The sequence below is a fragment of the Cotesia glomerata genome, linkage group LG1, assembly GCF_020080835.1.
Source record: "Cotesia glomerata isolate CgM1 linkage group LG1, MPM_Cglom_v2.3, whole genome shotgun sequence".
NCBI lineage: Eukaryota > Metazoa > Arthropoda > Insecta > Hymenoptera > Braconidae > Cotesia > Cotesia glomerata.
The window spans coordinates 8396938-8414792 of record NC_058158.1 but is presented as its reverse complement, the minus strand read 5'-3'; the positions used below and the strand labels follow the sequence as shown (position 1 = coordinate 8414792).

At 31.0% G+C, this 17855-nt stretch overlaps 1 protein-coding gene across 4 annotated transcripts in view; it reads left to right on the top strand.

Moving 5' to 3' along the window:
* The window catches only part of LOC123269049 (tyrosine-protein kinase Drl), a 238310-nt gene that overhangs the window by 205089 nt on the left and 15366 nt on the right, over positions 1-17855 (top strand). For all 4 annotated transcript variants that reach the window (XM_044734562.1, XM_044734568.1, XM_044734552.1 and 1 more), the window contains 2 exons: positions 6873-7047; positions 16328-16532. In XM_044734562.1, coding sequence (XP_044590497.1) covers positions 6873-7047; positions 16328-16532 — 380 coding nt within the window. The remainder of the gene's footprint in view (positions 1-6872; positions 7048-16327; positions 16533-17855) is intronic.

The window sequence follows — 17855 nt, the reverse complement described above, 5'->3', positions numbered from 1 at the left end:
AGGACAAAATTTCAACTAAATTGATTCAAATAAATTGCATTGATTCTAAAATTATCTTAGAAGTATTCCGAAAATCTTAAAAAAAATACTTAAAAGTTATGAAATAATTACTAAAATCCACTATTTTAGAGTTTCCGATTATCTATATGATGTCGTAAAATTGTCCTTTAATAATGGTGTTAAAGTAACACCGATCGAAAATTTACTCCGAGAGAATTTCACACCATTATTTCACACTACACGGCCGTGTAAAATGCTCTGGGTCCATTTTTAAATCGAAATTTTTTACAGTGTATTTATTTTAATCAAAAACTTTTATCTACTTTATATTTTATTATTTTAAGCTTTCTAAATTAAATATTAACTTTTTTTGATTATTTATTTTCAATTATTAAACATAAAAAGTTTAATTATAAAAACTGTGTTAGTTAAAATATTATCAAAACCGGAAAATTTATAACACCGAAAAAAAATATTTACACCGTGACCGGTGTTACTGCTACACCGATTTCGGTGTTGAATTTAACACCGTACACCGCATGGACTCACACCGGTTTTTTTTACAGTGTACGTAATTTATCTAATCCCAAAATTTAAAAAAGATTCACCGTTTAGTTACTTAGATATTAAATTTTAAAAATCACATATTTTATCTCCTTATACACGGGCTCTTGTGGCGGACAAATTTTTGTCGAGACTTGAATTATTTTTTTCAATATTAACCTCCCAACTTTAACGGATAAAAAACTATACACAAGAAATTCGGATTATTGCAAAATATAAAAACAATTTAATAATAATACATTACCGATATAATTTTTGAAATATTTAAAGTCAAATTTTATGTTTGTAACTCGTTTATCGTCAGCTATTTATTCGAATAAAGATTTGACAACATCGCGTCAACAGCTGAGAAAAAAGAAAAGTTCGCTATTGCCAAATCTATTTATTCCGGCAAGTAATAAATACCAAAGTCATTTTATTACTTTACTTTATTAAATAAGTAAAAATCATCAATTATTAAATTGTTTAAATTATTTTAAATTAAAATAAAGAATTTTTACAAATATCGGGAAGACTAAAATTAAAAAAAAATTTTTACATTATTTTGACTCATTAGTTACGCTCGAACTTCCTTAAATCAATGTCAGGCAAGCAAAAAAAGCCCGCTTATAATTTCGTTTTATATTTTAAGAATTCATTTAATAAAATTTTAAATAAAAAGTAATAATAATTGTAAAAAAATAAAATTTAATTGTCAAAGCAACGGACAATTAGCCAAGAACAGAGGCTAATTATCTTTGTCCTCATTTTTTCAAAGCTATACAGCCATAGCCAATTTTATTTCATATCATGCGGAATAATATGATTTCACATCATCTCATCCGTATAAATCCTATTTTTTACTTTATTTATTTACTTGTTATTTTTTTTGGACGAGTTTCAAATAAAAAAAAAAAAAACTAAAATAAAAAACTTTGATTAAGTAGAACTATTAAAGTAAGAAAGAAAAAGTAATCCACAGTAAATTGGAAAATTACTTGATCCAAGAAACAAGCTTACTTTAACACACCCATACACACTCACTCACTCACTCACTCACTCACATGTGAGGCAAGACAAGAGACGCGGAGTGATTTATACAGCAAGCCGTTGATCCCGAAGGACTTAATTCTGGTCAAGCGTAAATCTCGGTTAGAGACTGTTTGATCGTGGCTGACCACTCACCGCGGTTACTACTGGTACGCGCTCGTCGCCCGACGAAGACGCTGGCATCTCTGACTTGTGGCGATGAGGAAGAGGCCAAGGCCCAGAAGCACAAGAAAGGAGAGGAATAGGGTTAAGGGGCGGATCAGGTTAAGGATAAACCACCAAGCGAAGGAAGCATTAATACAAAATGACTGCGCAAGTGGAAAGAGACTATGCAACACCAGACGTCGCACGATACTTGTAACAACCCGGATGATCTGAACGCCTCTTCGGTTTTGTCCTCGACATTTGTCTCCATTGGAAGTTTAATCCAGCAGTATCTCAGCGAACTTGCTGGTTATTCTAAGTAAATACTATCTCAGTGCAAATTTGCAGCAACATTCAACTGAAGAAACTTGGTCAATATTTATTTATTAGTTTTTATATTTTGTTTAACAGTAATTATTAAATAATAAACACTTTTATTATACACTTTATTTAATCTTTAATCTTCTAATAACAATCTAATACTTCTTTAGATAATTAACACGTATGAAAATTATAATAATCAGTAAAAGAATACAACGTGAGCTGTTAGCTTTCTGAAAACAAAAAAAAAAGTGATGTTATAGTTGGATTAGCGAGTCTTTGCACTTCGGGTATTTTTGGTTTTAGCCTCCAGCATCTCAAATATGTGCTTAAAAAATTAATTAGTGCATACCGATGGTTTTCTAACGCAACCTCGTATCTCAAAAATGACAATTTTATTTATTTATTTATTTATTTATTTAAACAAACCCAACAGCTTACGCCATTAATAGGGTTGATAGTTACAATAATTAGCATATAAAAAATTTATAATGTATAACAAGATGACTTATAAATAATACAGTAATTTAATAGATAGATTGCTAAATGCACGGAAAAAACGAGATTTAACTGGTTTCCATGTTGGGCGGAACCTAGTTCCATCTATAGTGAAAAAAATTTACAAATGGTTACTACTTCTATGTAGATTGTAGTAGGTACAGTTTTCGTTTATTTCAGTTCGATCCGAGAAGTGGCGTCCATTTGGAATTTAACTAGAATCTATCTGCAGATAGTACCTATTTTTACATTATTATTTTCAAGTGCATTTTGCAATCAAATATATATGAATTATAAGTAGATTATAAATAATACAGATTATAATTCTATTCCAAATCAAAAAACTAAACCTTAATAAGTTTAAAAAAAAAAATTTTTAATTTAAAATGAAAAAATTAAAATTAAAATTAAAAAATAAAATTTTTAATTTTAAATGAAAAAATTAAAATTAAAATTGAAAAAAAAAAATTTAATTTCAGTGTGGTACTATTTTTTAAAACAAGATGTTGTTGAATACCAATCTTCATCTTATTTTAAAAAATAGTACCACACTGAAATTAAAAATTTTTTAGAGAATAAATATGATTTGATGAAGTATTTCTAACATTGTTATTATAAAATTTCGATGATAATATTTTTTTATTTAACTTTTTATCACTTTCGGATGCATTTTTGGACTGTTGAATATAACTACGGCTATTTTATTATTGTTAAAAGTTTTTACGAGACTTTTATTCGTTATTTGTTGTGTTTTTTTGTCAATTGTCACGTCTCAGATGATACGAGATTTCTCCCCCGGCGGGTTGTTGAGAAAACGAAGGATTTTATCGTTGTCAGGTCTCTGGTGCACTTTGTAATACTCGTTTTCAAGTGAAGTTGAGTCACGTACAGGAAACACACGAGCTAGACAGCGCACGAATTTCGTTCCAATTTATACGACCAGATCGAATCCTCTTTTTTTTCCTCGTTTCTCTTTCTCCGTCCTTGCTTCCCTCCCGATTCTCATCTGAGAGCTCTCATCTACCGGGCACTCGGTGAAATGTCCAGTCAGGTAAGACTACTGCTTCGAAACCAGGATTGGGACAATAAAATGACGATATACAAGTTCAAGTGGATCTTGAGGTACAAGTACTGAGAAATGTAGAAGAAAGAGGATGAAAAATACGTGAGGTTAGATTGCTCCAATTTTATACTTTTTTTAAAAAACTACCGAGCACACTACCAGATTGTATGCAAGCATTCGGAGCTTATATTTCTTTCATTCTGAAAAACTTCACTTGATTCGTTTAACTTTTTTCATTTTAAATTTCGCTTGTGTTACAAGTTGAGCGAAAAAATATTTTAGAGAGGTCTAAAACTTATTACGAGTCGATTTTAATCCATACAAAATTTTTTTAACCAAATTTCTGATAAAATATTGATAATATATTTATTTTAAACTAGCAATCTTGCAGTCACTATGTGACTACCGTGACTTGTGAATTATAAATAAATAAAATTTTGCTTTATTAAATAATGAATTTTGTTAAACTGCACTGTACTTTCTTAAATATTGACGTTTTTAAAGATATAAGCTTATCCCGATGTTACACTCATCAAGAGCTCTCATTTGAGTACCCACATGCATTTTGATATATTTTTCATATATACATATATATAATATACAAATATACATATATAAATAAATGAAAAAATGATGTGGGTACTTAAATGAAAGGTCTTGATGAGTGTAACATCGGGATGAGCTTATATCTTTAAAAATGTCAATAGTTCATAAGATATAAGATCATTTCTTAAAATTGCTCTGTACTTTCTGAACTATTGAGGTTTTTAAAGATATAAGCTTATCCCGATGTTACACTCATCAAGAGCTTTCATTTGAGTACCCACATGCATTTAGATATATTTTTCATATATACATATACATATAATATCTATGAATATATGAAAAATTTATGTGGGTACTCAAATGAAAGGTCTTGATGAGTGTAACATCGGGGTGAGCTTATATCTTTAAAAATGTCAATAGTTCACGAGATACAAGGTCATTTCTTAATTATGTATCTAGAGATAGAGAATTCTCAAATGCAGCCTAAATACTTATCATAATAAATTGAAAAGGCACAAATTCAAGTCAAGACCTTTGCACAGTAAAAAATTTTTCGTCATTGTGTAAAGTGTAAAAATGTTTGTGTAGAGTTTAACATTTTGTTGTGTAGAATTTAACATTTTATTATATTGATTCAACTCAATAGAGTGTTGATTCAACACAGATTGTGTAAAAAAAGTCATCAACATAAATTTTTGTGTTAAATTTGACGAAAAATTTTGTACTGTGTGCAATGACACTAAATTTCACTAAAAAATCCGATTTTATCACAGTCTATTCTGGACACAAAATTTCTCTTATTTATTAGTTTAATTTTAAACTAGTTTAATTAATTAAAAAAAAATTTAAACATAAAATATCACTATGATTATTGATAAAATTGTTGTTGTTATTATTGTTAACTTTGTAGCTCATACTTTAGCAAGTAAAGAAATAAGTTAAAAAACAAGTCGCGTTAAAAGGTCGAGAAGATTTGAAAAAGTTTAACTTGTATTATTAAGCAATATCGAAGAATTGAAATATCTGTGTACCCGTAGTAGAGCTTGGCGTTGAATTGCGTTTGTCTGGAAATACGGCGTCCAAGCTGGCACAGTTTTGCCGGAACTTTTCTCTAAGAGTTGTTTGCCTCGGGCATTCGAACAAGATCTCAGTAAACGGAACAAGTCTACAGTACCGTTCACTGAGAAGATACCAAGGAATAGAAGTCAGTTGGCTGTGTTTGTTATAACTGAAGATGAGTTGTTCTCAAGAAAAATTCTCGCTGTTGAGTTAAATGCAAGTATAAAGCGTCTGCTATGAAACTGATATCTTGAGTTCGGAGTATAGCGAGCTCAATACAAAGAAAATGAACAAGTTCGGAGTAGAGGTAGAGGTAGCGGAGTTTAAATAAAAAGGAAAAAATAAATATGAGGGTACAGTATAAAATGGAAATAAAAAAGTTGAAAAGCCTTCCGGGCAAGATCTCGAATACACGGACCGCTCCGAATGGAAAGTCGACGTAAATAAACAAAATAAGATTCCCTGCCACACTTTACTTGGCTCTGGCAGTGTGTGCTCTACTGAGCGTCCTACACTGTAGACTCGAGATGTGCCGTGCTATGCCTTCTATACCAGTTTGAACGAATGCTATACACCCGAATACGAACAACGAGATCTACCCGGTGATTTATTTAACTTGTTCTTTTTTTTTTTTTTTTTTTTTTTTTCACTTGCACACGCCTCATCACACCCGAGCAAACTCGCCCTCGCTAACTTGTTCTCGTTGCCCCTTACTCATTCCTTTTTCCTCTAGAAGACTTTTTATCCAAACCTATCTTGTCTTTTCTTACTGGCGTTTTGTCTTCCTTTTTGTTTTGTCCCATTTACCCTTTTTCCATTTTTCGCCCATTTTCTTTTTCTGCTTAGAAATAACCGCTTTACGTTTGTTTACCTGTCGGCAATTGTGCGGAGAATTATTTATATTTTCCCAACTGTTCTTCCGCTAAATTCAATTGGAATTTTTTATAAAAACAAAACTTTTTTTTTTTTTAGGGAAAATCGACGATAAAAGATTTATCATTTTGCTATCGATGTAAAATAAATGGTGGGATTGCTCTGTTTTTACTTATTTTATATTTTTTTTAGCGATTGTTCTTTCACGGGGTTTATCTACGGTGTATTTATCCCGGTGAAAAGAGAGGAAAAAAATGAAACAGTGGTCCTCGACTTTCTCGGGCAGCCCACCAGCTGCAGCGGTGTCGGAACAAAGAGCCGAGGAAATGAGAAACAAAAAAAATCCCGGAGAGAATCATACAGGATAAAGAGACGACAAAGCTCGAGCGAGACATCGTATAAAAATGTGCTCACCTAACTGGGGGACGGAAAAATAATAATATCAAAAAGAAATCCTCGAATTTCCCAAAGGAATAAACTTACTATTTTTCTGCTGGACATTGTCGGCTGATCAAAGACTTGGCTTTAATAAACTCACTTTTCTCTTCAATGGGTTTATTGTAGTAATAATTATCAATGAAATTTTATAAAAATACTATGAATTTATTTTTTTCTTTCATACAAAATAAAATTTTTCCCAAATTTATTGAATTTTAGATTAAAAAAATATTTATGATTTATAATTATAACTTTTACGAGAAAATTTTTAAATCAAAACATTAAAAATTATTATAAAATATATTTATATTGTAATAAAAAATATTTTTGATTACAGGAGTTGAAGCGCCACCGAGTAACGACTCAATTCGTTTAGAAGCCGGTCCCTTCATAAATGGTACAGGTGCATTATATCTCGCAGCAACCTGCGCGTGTGCTTTTATCCTTGTTGTCGGAAGTGTTGGCAGCGCTTTGTATATACGCAACAGCAAGGCTCGAGTGCAAGAATCACAGTAAGTTTTAATACCCTCACAGTCATAATCATAATTCATAATTCATTACAGCAATTCTCGTTAGTAATTTTCAATTGAAAGAAACATTCTTATTTGTTATAAATTATAATTTTCATGAATTATAAAACTTAAAAAATTATAAATATTCAAAAAGTAATCTAAAATAATTTCTTTTTGAGTACACAGAAAAAAAGCTTCACTTGAGCCAAGAAAATATTTTTCTTCCTAATTATTTTCTTGAGCGAAAAAAAAATTTTTTTTTGACACAAGAAATTTCACTTATTCCAACAAAATTAATTCTCTTGCTTTAAGAAGTACGTATCTTGATCCAAGAAAATTTATTCAAGTCAAGAAAATCTTGTTGTTTTGAGAAAATTCAGCCTCGAAGCTCCAAAAAATTTAGTTCTTGATAGAAGTAAATTTTCTTGTCTTGAGAAAATTTCTCTCTTGCTCCAAAAAATTAAATATAAAGATAGAAGTAAATATTCATTAATATTTTTATTGATTAACATTTCAAATAGGAAGATCAAATAATATTTCATCATTTTTTTTCATTCAATATAATTGCACGCTAAAATAATATAAAATGGGTATCAAATATTCAAGAGAAAAATTTTCTCAAGGTGAGAAAATTTTTTTTTCAGCTGAAGTAGGTGGCACTGCTTCTCTAAAGTATCTAAAAATCTTGATAAAATATAAAAATTTATTGTATTGTCAAGAAAAATTTTTACTTCGTCCATCACAACTTTGGTCTTCCTTCAGGCAAAAATATTTTTTTGACACAAGAAATTTCACTTATTCCAACAAAATTAATTTTCTTGCTTTAAGAAATAATTATCTTGATCGAAGAAAATTTATTTAAGTCAAGAAAATCTTGTTGTTTTGAGAAAATTCAGCCTCGAAGCTCCAAAAAATTTAGTTCTTGATAGAAGTAAATTTTCTTGTCTTGAGAAAATTTCTCTCTTGCTCCAAAAAATTAAATATAAAGATAGAAGTAAATATTCATTAATATTTTTATTGATTAACATGTCAAATAGGAAGATCAAATAATATTTCATCATTTTTTTTCATTCAATATAATTGCACGCTAAAATAATATAAAATGGGTATCAAATATTCAAGAGAAAAATTTTCTCAAGGTGAGAAAATTTTTTTCTCAGCTGAAGTAGGTGGCACTGCTTCCCTAAAGTATCTAACAATCTTGATCAAATATAAAAATTTATTGTATCAAGTATTTATGATAAGAATTAAGAAAAAATGACCCACCTAGAATAGAATTTCTCGAAAAATTTTTACTTCGGCCAACACAACTTCGGTCTTCCTTCAGGCACCCGAAAATTTTCTTGACCCAAGAATTTTGTTCTCCAGTCAAGAAATTTTTCTTATTGTATACAAGTAAATTTGAAATATATGAGAAAATATAAGAAAATTGTTATGAAAGAAACCGTTAAGCTTTTAGAGGGTCCGTGGTATTTTTCATAAGGCTTTAAGAAAAATCAATTGCCAACAAAAGAGGTGTGAATCCCTGGGAATCCTTGTGTAATAAAAAATAATAATAAATGATATGGAAAATGTGTAGTGGCTAAGGCTCAAGTTGGAGCTAAAGCCAAGAAAGCCTCAATATGAGTTAAGATGAAGGAGATGATTTACTTTTTATTTTTTATTTCTCCACGACAAGAGCCAAGAGTCGGCATGTGCAGCGAAAGAGTTTGAGGGGAGGTTCCTCCCCAGAGGTTTGATATTTTAGGAACCGAAAAAGAAAGCCGACGAAGAAAAAGTATCGGGTAAATGGTAGCAGAGTGTGGGATGTAGTAGGATAAGCAGGATAGCTCGACTCCGAGCGGATGAAATATCCTTTCAATAAGTTGGGTGATCTGTCGGTCGGTTGGCATCGCTCCCGACATTTTATTACACGGGTGCAATGCTGCCCGGATTTCTCGGAGGATTCAGCGCGGGATATAAGGCTGTAGGATATGGCCTATAAGGATAAGATAACGGGACGAGGACCTCTTGGATAGGAAACGAGCTTATGTAGGAGGAGGCTGAGGAAATTTCCGTTCGGAGCCCGTAGTGTAGCCACGACGCGTCGAGGGCAGAAATGCTGCGGTAAGAGGGCTTGTACTGCTCACAGTCTGAGGGAGCCAAACGATTGTCTCTCACGGGATATATTAGCTCTTTTGAGGCTCCGCTGGCGGGATAACGCCTTGGTGGTTCGGGACGGGGACGAGGGTAAGAGTGAGGGCGATGCGCGACCCCTCTAGTTTTGCAGGGGGATGGATAGGACTGGAGTTCAGCTATAAAGACTTAGTACAACGACTGAGTTACCGTGTTGTAGCAAAAGTACAAGTACGAGTAAGAGCAAAGCAGAACGAGCTGAGCAGCAGTCTCGTACGCTTGGCAAAGCGGCAAATTTAACAATGGTACTTGTTATGAAGCATCTCCTCGGACGCATCAACGTGTATTGGTACTTTAGTCGTTCTCGAGTTGTCTTTGATCCAATTGTAGATGAGTTGACGAGCACAATGCAAGGATATGCTTCAGTTATTACTTTTATTTTATTTTTTAATATTTTTTTATTTAAATACGAGAAGTTTTTAATTTTTATAGAGGTTATATATTATTTTAAAAATTAATAATAATTATTTTTATTAATTAAAATAATTTATTTGTACACAGAAAAAAAAATTTACTTGAATCAAATAAATAATTTTGGAGAATTTCATTTTCTTAATTTGAGTAGAAAAATTCTTAAACTAAGAAATTTTTCTTGATTTAAGTAAATTTTACTTGATTCAAGATTTTTTTGTTTTGATCCAAGACAATAAAACTCTTCAAAATTATTTTCTTGGCTTAAGAATTTTTCTCTTGATTCAAGTTAATTTTTTTTCTGTGTACAATTAAATTACAAAATAATTGAAACATCTGCGATGTAATTAAAATAAAAAAAAATATGAAAAAAGTTTTAAATATTAAAATCAACTTTATAGACACAAATTACGACAGTATAAATTAATTATAATTATTATTATTATTAATATTATTATTATTATTGAAGATAATTTATTTGTTTGGCTAAATTATAAAATAATTAAAACATTTAACGATTTAATTAAAATTTTGAAAAGAAAAATAAATCGAAATCAACTTTATAGAAACAAAATACAGTATAAATTAATTATAATTATTATTATTGAAAATAATTTATTTGTTTGACTAAATCATGAAATAATTAAAATATCTAACGATTTAATTAAAATTTAGAAAAAAAAAAATAATGAAAAAAGTTTCAAATATCAAGATCAACTTTTATTGGAATTTCCCATGTGGTTAAAGGAAATGTAATAGTTATTCGTATACAACTATTCACCCTCGCAATAATCCAGCATCCAGGATAGCGCCTTTGATCTTTTTTATTTTTTTCGATTGGGATATAATCGACTAGGCAACAATTTTATGGACTTCCAAAACCGATGACAAATCGATTATAACTCTCTCTTTTATGAATTACACATATAGATATCCATCGCATATATATATATATATATATATATATATATATATATATATATATATATATATATATATATATATATATATGCATTTGAAAAATATATATATATTTTTGATATCACCATCAGTCCGTCGGATTGTCTAGCTAACATATATCCACACAAACGCGACGGAATATTTTAAGCTTTCCCCTCAGTGGTCGCGTGTCTCTCTTGCCCACTCGCTCCGTTCTTAAATTCTCTCTTTCTGGGCACTATATTCCAATAAACGCGCACTAAACTAGGGGCTTGGAGCCCTCCCACGCAAATCTCTTTGCCGTAGGGGCTAAAGCAGTAATTTCAGATACAAGTGTTCTTCAACAGATCTTGAGTGTGCATAGTGTGGAAATTTTCACGTTACTTTACATCAAATTTTAAACGACCATCAAATATTCAATCCAAACTTTAAACTTTTACGGACTCAATAAAAGTGAAAATAAAAATAAAAATACATTACATACATCGTCATATCCTCGCTCATAACTGCCGCTTGAGTGACTTTCAAACCCAAAGTTTAATCGAATATATTAAAAATATCGAAATTTCGAGTGCACATTATTCAAATGTCTTATTGTTAGCAGCACAACCCATACAAAAAATTATGATCGGCCCGATACTGGGCCAAGACTGGTAACCGATCTTTAAGTATCGGCCGAGTATCGTGAAATATCGTTGGGCCAAGACTGGGCAAGCATCGGATGGTAACACCCAGCCGATATAGGCGACTGAGCATCGGCCGAACATAGTAACCAAGCATTGGCCGAGCATCGGCCAAGCATAGGCAAAAAAATCAAATTTTAGGTAAAATAATTGAAAAAATTTTTTTTCGTTGTTTATTTTTGAATTATTATTATTCTGAGGTGATGGACTACTGGTTGATAGAAATTAATTCTGAAAAAATTTGGATGTGAAGGGATTTGAACCTGGTCCGTCTACGTGGAAGTTTCGAGCGGTGTCACGGGCGCTGCTTACTGATCTGAGTGTAGTGTTCTTAGTTTAATCATTTCAATGATCAACAATCAATTTTTCTCAGTATAATTGAGTTAACTCGAATGTTGTTACGAATTTTTCTATTTATTTCATAATTGAACAATTTCTGAATTTTAATAATAAAAAATAACTTCCTAGTTTTTTAAAACTTCATTTTTTAAGCAAGAAGTTCAAACTTAATTAAAAATAAATGATTTATTAGTAAATAAATATATATATTTATATTTGTATATTTTTATTTATATTCATAAATCTATTTGTATGTAAATAAATTATTTATTAAAAATCATTAGTTTCTTGCTAAAATATTTTTTTTTTTAATACTAAAAGAAATAGGTTTAACTGATTGGGTAATGTAAAAATTTATCGAAAAAGTCCTCCAAAAAAATATTCATTACTTATTAAATCTGTTTTAGTGAAAACAAATGTTGATTTAATCTTAATAGAGCTTGTTGAATAATAAAAATGTTTATTAAAAACTAAAAAATGATCAATATAATATTTATAAAAAAAAATACATTGTTAATAATTTAAATTGGTGTTTTCTCCTAAAAAAATATCGTAAGATATTTTTAAAAAATTGATTTACTAATTTTTAGTACATATTAGTTTATAATTTGGTCAAACGTTAAATTAAAACAATAATACAAGATAGTAATGACTAACACGTATTAATTGTTTTCAAGTGTAACAAAAAATTAGCCAGAGCATCGGCCAAGCAATGGCTGATGATCAAATCACATACCATTATATTATAATAAATTTCGTGCGGTAGCCGATGGCTTACACGGAGAAAAAAATTTTGCTATAGGAACTTTATAGTAGTTAGTTAGTTGTAAAAAGTTCCAGTAAGTTAACGTATTCTTATGGTAACAATACCGTTTGGCTCCTGCAACTCTACATCGTTGAGCTCTGAGAGCTAAACGTTATTTACCTCTCACAACTCTACAGGATCGTTCTGAGACTATAACAAACTTTTGGCAGTCTGATTAATAATTTTTTTTACGATTTAGCAATGATAATTTAATAAATAAATGCGACAGAACGAATTTATATTGCCAACAATAATTGTATGTGGCAAATAAGAATAGTATTATAATAGAAATAAAATAATAATAGAACTTATATTCCAAATAAAAATTATTTGTAAAATAAAAATATGGTCGTCACAAAATTATCTTATTTTCTTGATTATATTAATAAATATTGGACATAAAATGACTACCGTATATGCACAAAAAAAGATAAATAAACGAAAACAAATTTTATTTTGTGTTAAATGGGGTCTTTTGAATGTATTCCGATAACTTATTACTTATCACAATATATTCAACTAATAAATTTAATTAACACTCACTGCAAATGAACCTTGAAAAACCACAAATACAAAACTGTTCTAACGAAATTCAATTTGACAAAAAAAAACCTATTTCCTTAAATAAATAAACTGAAAACTTAATTGTCCTCATATATTTTTAATAATATGGATGAGTAACAAAATAATTCTGTTTGTCATTTTAGAAGGTTATGAAATATGTCAGCGCACTCCACTACTGCGCAACGTAGGGCGCTCCCAACTATACACTGATAAAAAAATTGACTTGACTCAAGAGCCAAACTCTTGAACCAAGAATTTCATTTCGAAGAAAATGATTTTCTTGAGTCAAGAGAATAAATTCTTGACTCAAGAAAAGTTTCTTAGACCAAGAATAATTTCTTAGCTCAAGAATTTATTCTCTTGACTCAAGAAAATCATTTTCTTCAAAATGGTATTCTTGGTTCAAGACTTTGGCTCTTGAGTCAAGTCAATTTTTATCAGTGTACCGTTTGGCTCTGAGAACAATCCCGTAGAGCTCTGAGAGCTCAACAACATTGAGTTATCAGAACTAAATAACATTATGTTACTGTAACTCTACAACGAATAGTAAACTGTGTATAGTTGTGGTAACTCTACAGTTAGGTTACCAGAACGAATTTTTTTTTTCCGTGTACCTAGACTAGGCCAGTACAAATCGCCAATGCTTGGCCAAACATTAAAGCCGATGGTTTACCGAGGCTAGGCCGATACAAAACGCCGATACTTGGCCGAGCATTAGTAGCCGTGCCTTGGCCAGTGAACGGAAATTGTTGAGCATCGGCAACTTCGTATGGGAACTGACGGTTAATTAACAGACTGATTAAACGTCTCGCAGAACAATACACACCGCGATATATACCATAAGGTACTTCGAGGCATGAGGTATGTAATTTCCGTATAAATGATGAGAGAAACTCGTGGGAAATCAAATTCATTGTTATGGTCATTGGATCTCCGTTAATCACAAGTACGTCGCAAGCATCGTTGATAAGCATCAATCCCCTCTTGTACAAAGCGGACGAGTTAACGTGTTTAAGGATCCACTTAGGCTCTCCCTTCATCTCAGCCTCATCTGTTCAATACATATATGTATATATATGTTGTAGAGAGAGAGAGAGAGAGTGTAGAACCTCGTTACAGAGGAAACTCACCAGATACAAGGACGTGTGGTAATGGTTGTGGTAGATGGTTAGATGTAGGACGTAGGATGTTGAATAATGGAGGTTCGAGGAGGACAATGCTCGAAGATGTCTCGTACTTGGCAATTCTGGGGTAGACTCTGCTCGGTGAAGCAACTTGAACCCTTCAGATCAGACGGAGCTACGGATCTCGCTTGCTACGGCGATCTACGACCCTCAGGGCAATATGCAAATCATCCGACAATATCACACAACAACCTTCTCCGTTCTTATCGAATTCGACATAATACACCTACATCTATATCCATATATATATTTATTATTGCTAGGTATGAGTTAGTCTGAGGGTGTGAGCCTCTTCTCTGGAAATGGCGATGACGACTGAATATTGAGGGTGAGCCAAAATTTGTTCCTGTCTTCGGTTCTTTCTCCGGTTATTTTTTATCCACCCTCGCTTTTGCCGCTGCTACTGCGGCTGCTGCTTGTGCATTACCATATTCAAGAGGATTGTTAAAAACCAATGAACATTCTTTCTATTCTTTCCTCCCTCGTCAAACGCTTAGAATTAAAGCTAAATATGTCAAAGAGATTTTTATTTTTTTAACGATAATTATTTCAGCTTTTACAATCTACGAGAAATCATTTTACTTTTTTGTAAAAAATTTATCAAAAACTATCAAAGACCGACAGTTATCTAGAATCTATTCGACCTAGAATTTTTAATGGCGAAAAATTTAGTTTGTCTCTTTGTTTTTAATTTTTTATTCCTCATACAAAAGTTTCTTTTAGTTACTTTAATTGATATTAAAAAAAAATTGAAAAATTCAAAAGTCTACGCCTCATAATAAAATTGATTATACTTAAATAAATCATCTTATACTTAAATATAAGCCGAACTTTGATTGTTAATTACAAAAATAATTCAGTGAATCAAAATTTAATTATTATTTTTACTGATATCAATATCATGTCTCAATTATTCAGTATTAAAATTGCGAAAAATAATTATTGTTAAAATTAAACTTTAAATTAGTGATTGTCTAATTAATTATCTATTATTAAAAAACTGTTAAAAATTTTTGTAAAATTACAAATTCTAGATTTTTTATTATTAAAATACTCGACTCAAATTTTGGCTCGATATTTTATGTATCATTTTTCAAAAAAGTTTGGAAAATCCAAAAGTGCGCGCCTCATAATCTCATTTTTCATAATAAAATTGATTAAAATAAAATACAAATACTTTTAAATCTTTCGCGTCATTGTCCACCCAGAAAAGAAAGGTACTGCGCATGTATTGTAAACGAACCTTATTTACATAGATATAGATCTACAAACGATTAGTGGATTTTTAGTTTATTGCTAATTATAAATAAACTACGTTGAATTAGACCATGATCTTCGAAAGGACTTAGTTTTAAATCATACTGGAGCGTATAAAAAATAAATGGACTTGATCAGTTAAGTTTTTCGGCAGTTATCGTGATCACGCCAGTTTTCATACATAGATTTGACAGCAAGACGTCCACGGAATAATTTGTTTAAATATTTTTTTATTTATTTAAAAAGCGAAATGTCTTTTAAAAATGTCATGTGTTGAAACTAGTGTTTTTTCATTACACTGATAGAAGGATTTGTTTATAGTTAAAAATATTTGTGAATATTTAACAAATCATTTATTAGAGACCACTTTTCAGTGCTTAACAAATATTTCTTAGTATTTAAAAAGATTTAATAATATTCAATAAATGAATGTCAGATTTATTAAATACAAATAAATTATTTTAAATACTAAGAAATATTTGTTTAATACTAAAAAGTGGTTTCTAATAAATGATTTGTTAACTATTAACAAATATTTTTTAATACAAATAAATCCTTCTATCAGTGTACATTTATGTGTAAATATTGTTCTACAAGTGCGATCGAAAATAAATAGAGACAATTTTAGTTCAAGAAATCGCTTGATTTTTGTAAGGCAAGTGTAGAGCACAACGTCATCCGCTTCGCTTATGAGGCGTGCAAAAATTTTTTTTAATAAAGAAAATTTATTTTCAGGAAGTAAACGAATTTTTAATGTGGACTTGGTGTTAGAAAAAAAATAAAATACAAGTTAATAAATACATTTAAGTAATTTGCAATTTTATATTACAAAAACCGGAAGATTTAATTGTTAAATTATTTAAAAAAATCTAAATATTTTATTAAAAAATAGAAAAGTGTTGCATAATTGCCGGTGATTTCAGGAAAACACTGCCATGCTGCAGCTACTCAGCAGCGGGCACGGGCGGACTGACCGGAAGTTCTGTGCTGGTAAGGGTGGACCCAAGGCCAGGAAGCGCCAATTCCGGAAGTTACGCGACTATTGCAGACCTTGAGCCTTTGTACGCGCGGCCCTGCGGTTCCAGAGCGAGTTATTACGCAGCAAGTCACGTTACCAACATAAGCCAGGTGAGAATCTTTCATACACTGCCCATATATCCAATGTACCTTCAATACACATGTCCGCTTAATTCATAGCGCAATAATTATTACTTAAAAACAAAAAACATCCTCTGTATGGCCGCATTATCCCAAAGAGCCATCATTAGCTCCAAGAATGATCATTACAAGAACAATAATTATCAGAACAATGCTCGTTGAATAAAGTATTAAAGTATCAAAGTATCAGTGGCTGTATTAGTAAGTTCAAGCGAACAAAGATAAGGCCAAATCCGCTGGCTTAGTTTTTATTTTATTTTTTTTCTCCGCTCCCACAGCGCCGTATAGACAAGGGTGAGGGTGAGGGTAAGGGTAAGGGAGTACAGACTAACTACACTATCAAAAGACATTCCCGGTTGGGTATATCGCGATATGCAAATGGGAGAATTTTAAACAGGTACATTTGGTTTGCGGCGTACTCTACTTTACTGCATTACACCACCTTAGGTACTATATTCTGTATACACGCCGAGAGGAACTCGTATCATATCTCGGGAGACTATTGTGCAGGTTTGTGAGTCTCGTTGTCTAGGTTGCCATTCAAATGACAGACTCAAAGACGCTTTCTTGAGGGTACGACGACACACCGGATAGGTTGCCGGAAGGTGGTCCAAGTGAAAGACTTGACGTCGAGTTGTAAGAAGAGATAGTATGTAAAGTTATACTGCGCTCTTGATATCTTATCATATGCATTCAGTCTACCAATAAATGCACACGTGTATTGTCCTAGCCCGGTATAATGGTATATTTTTATATTTATGACGAAAGTACACAGAAAAAAAGGTTCACTTGAGCCAGGAAAATATTTTTCTTCCGAATTATTTTCTTGAACGAAAAAAAAATTTTTTTTGACAAGAAATTTCACTTATTCCAACAAAATTAATTCTCTTGCTTTAAGAAATATCGAGGGTCTAATTAGCAATTGGTCTAACTCCTTATTTTTTAGAGAGTGATTTTTTAACATTTAGTCTAATTATAAATAATTTGAATGATCCAAACCAAAATATTATACCTTTATTAGATATTACATTGTTTTTTTGAGTGATAATTAATTTTAAACTAATTGTTTTTTCGTACAAATGCAAGATTTTCTAAAATGGAGTTAGACAATTTGCTAATTAGAACGTCAATATGTATCTTAATCCAAGAAAATTTATTTAAGTCAAGAAAATCTTGTTGTTTTGAGAAAATTCAGCCTCGAAGCTCCAAAAAATTTAGTTCTTGATAGAAGTAAATTTTCTTGTCTTGAGAAAATTTCTCTCTTGCTCCAAAAAATTAAATATAAAGATAGAA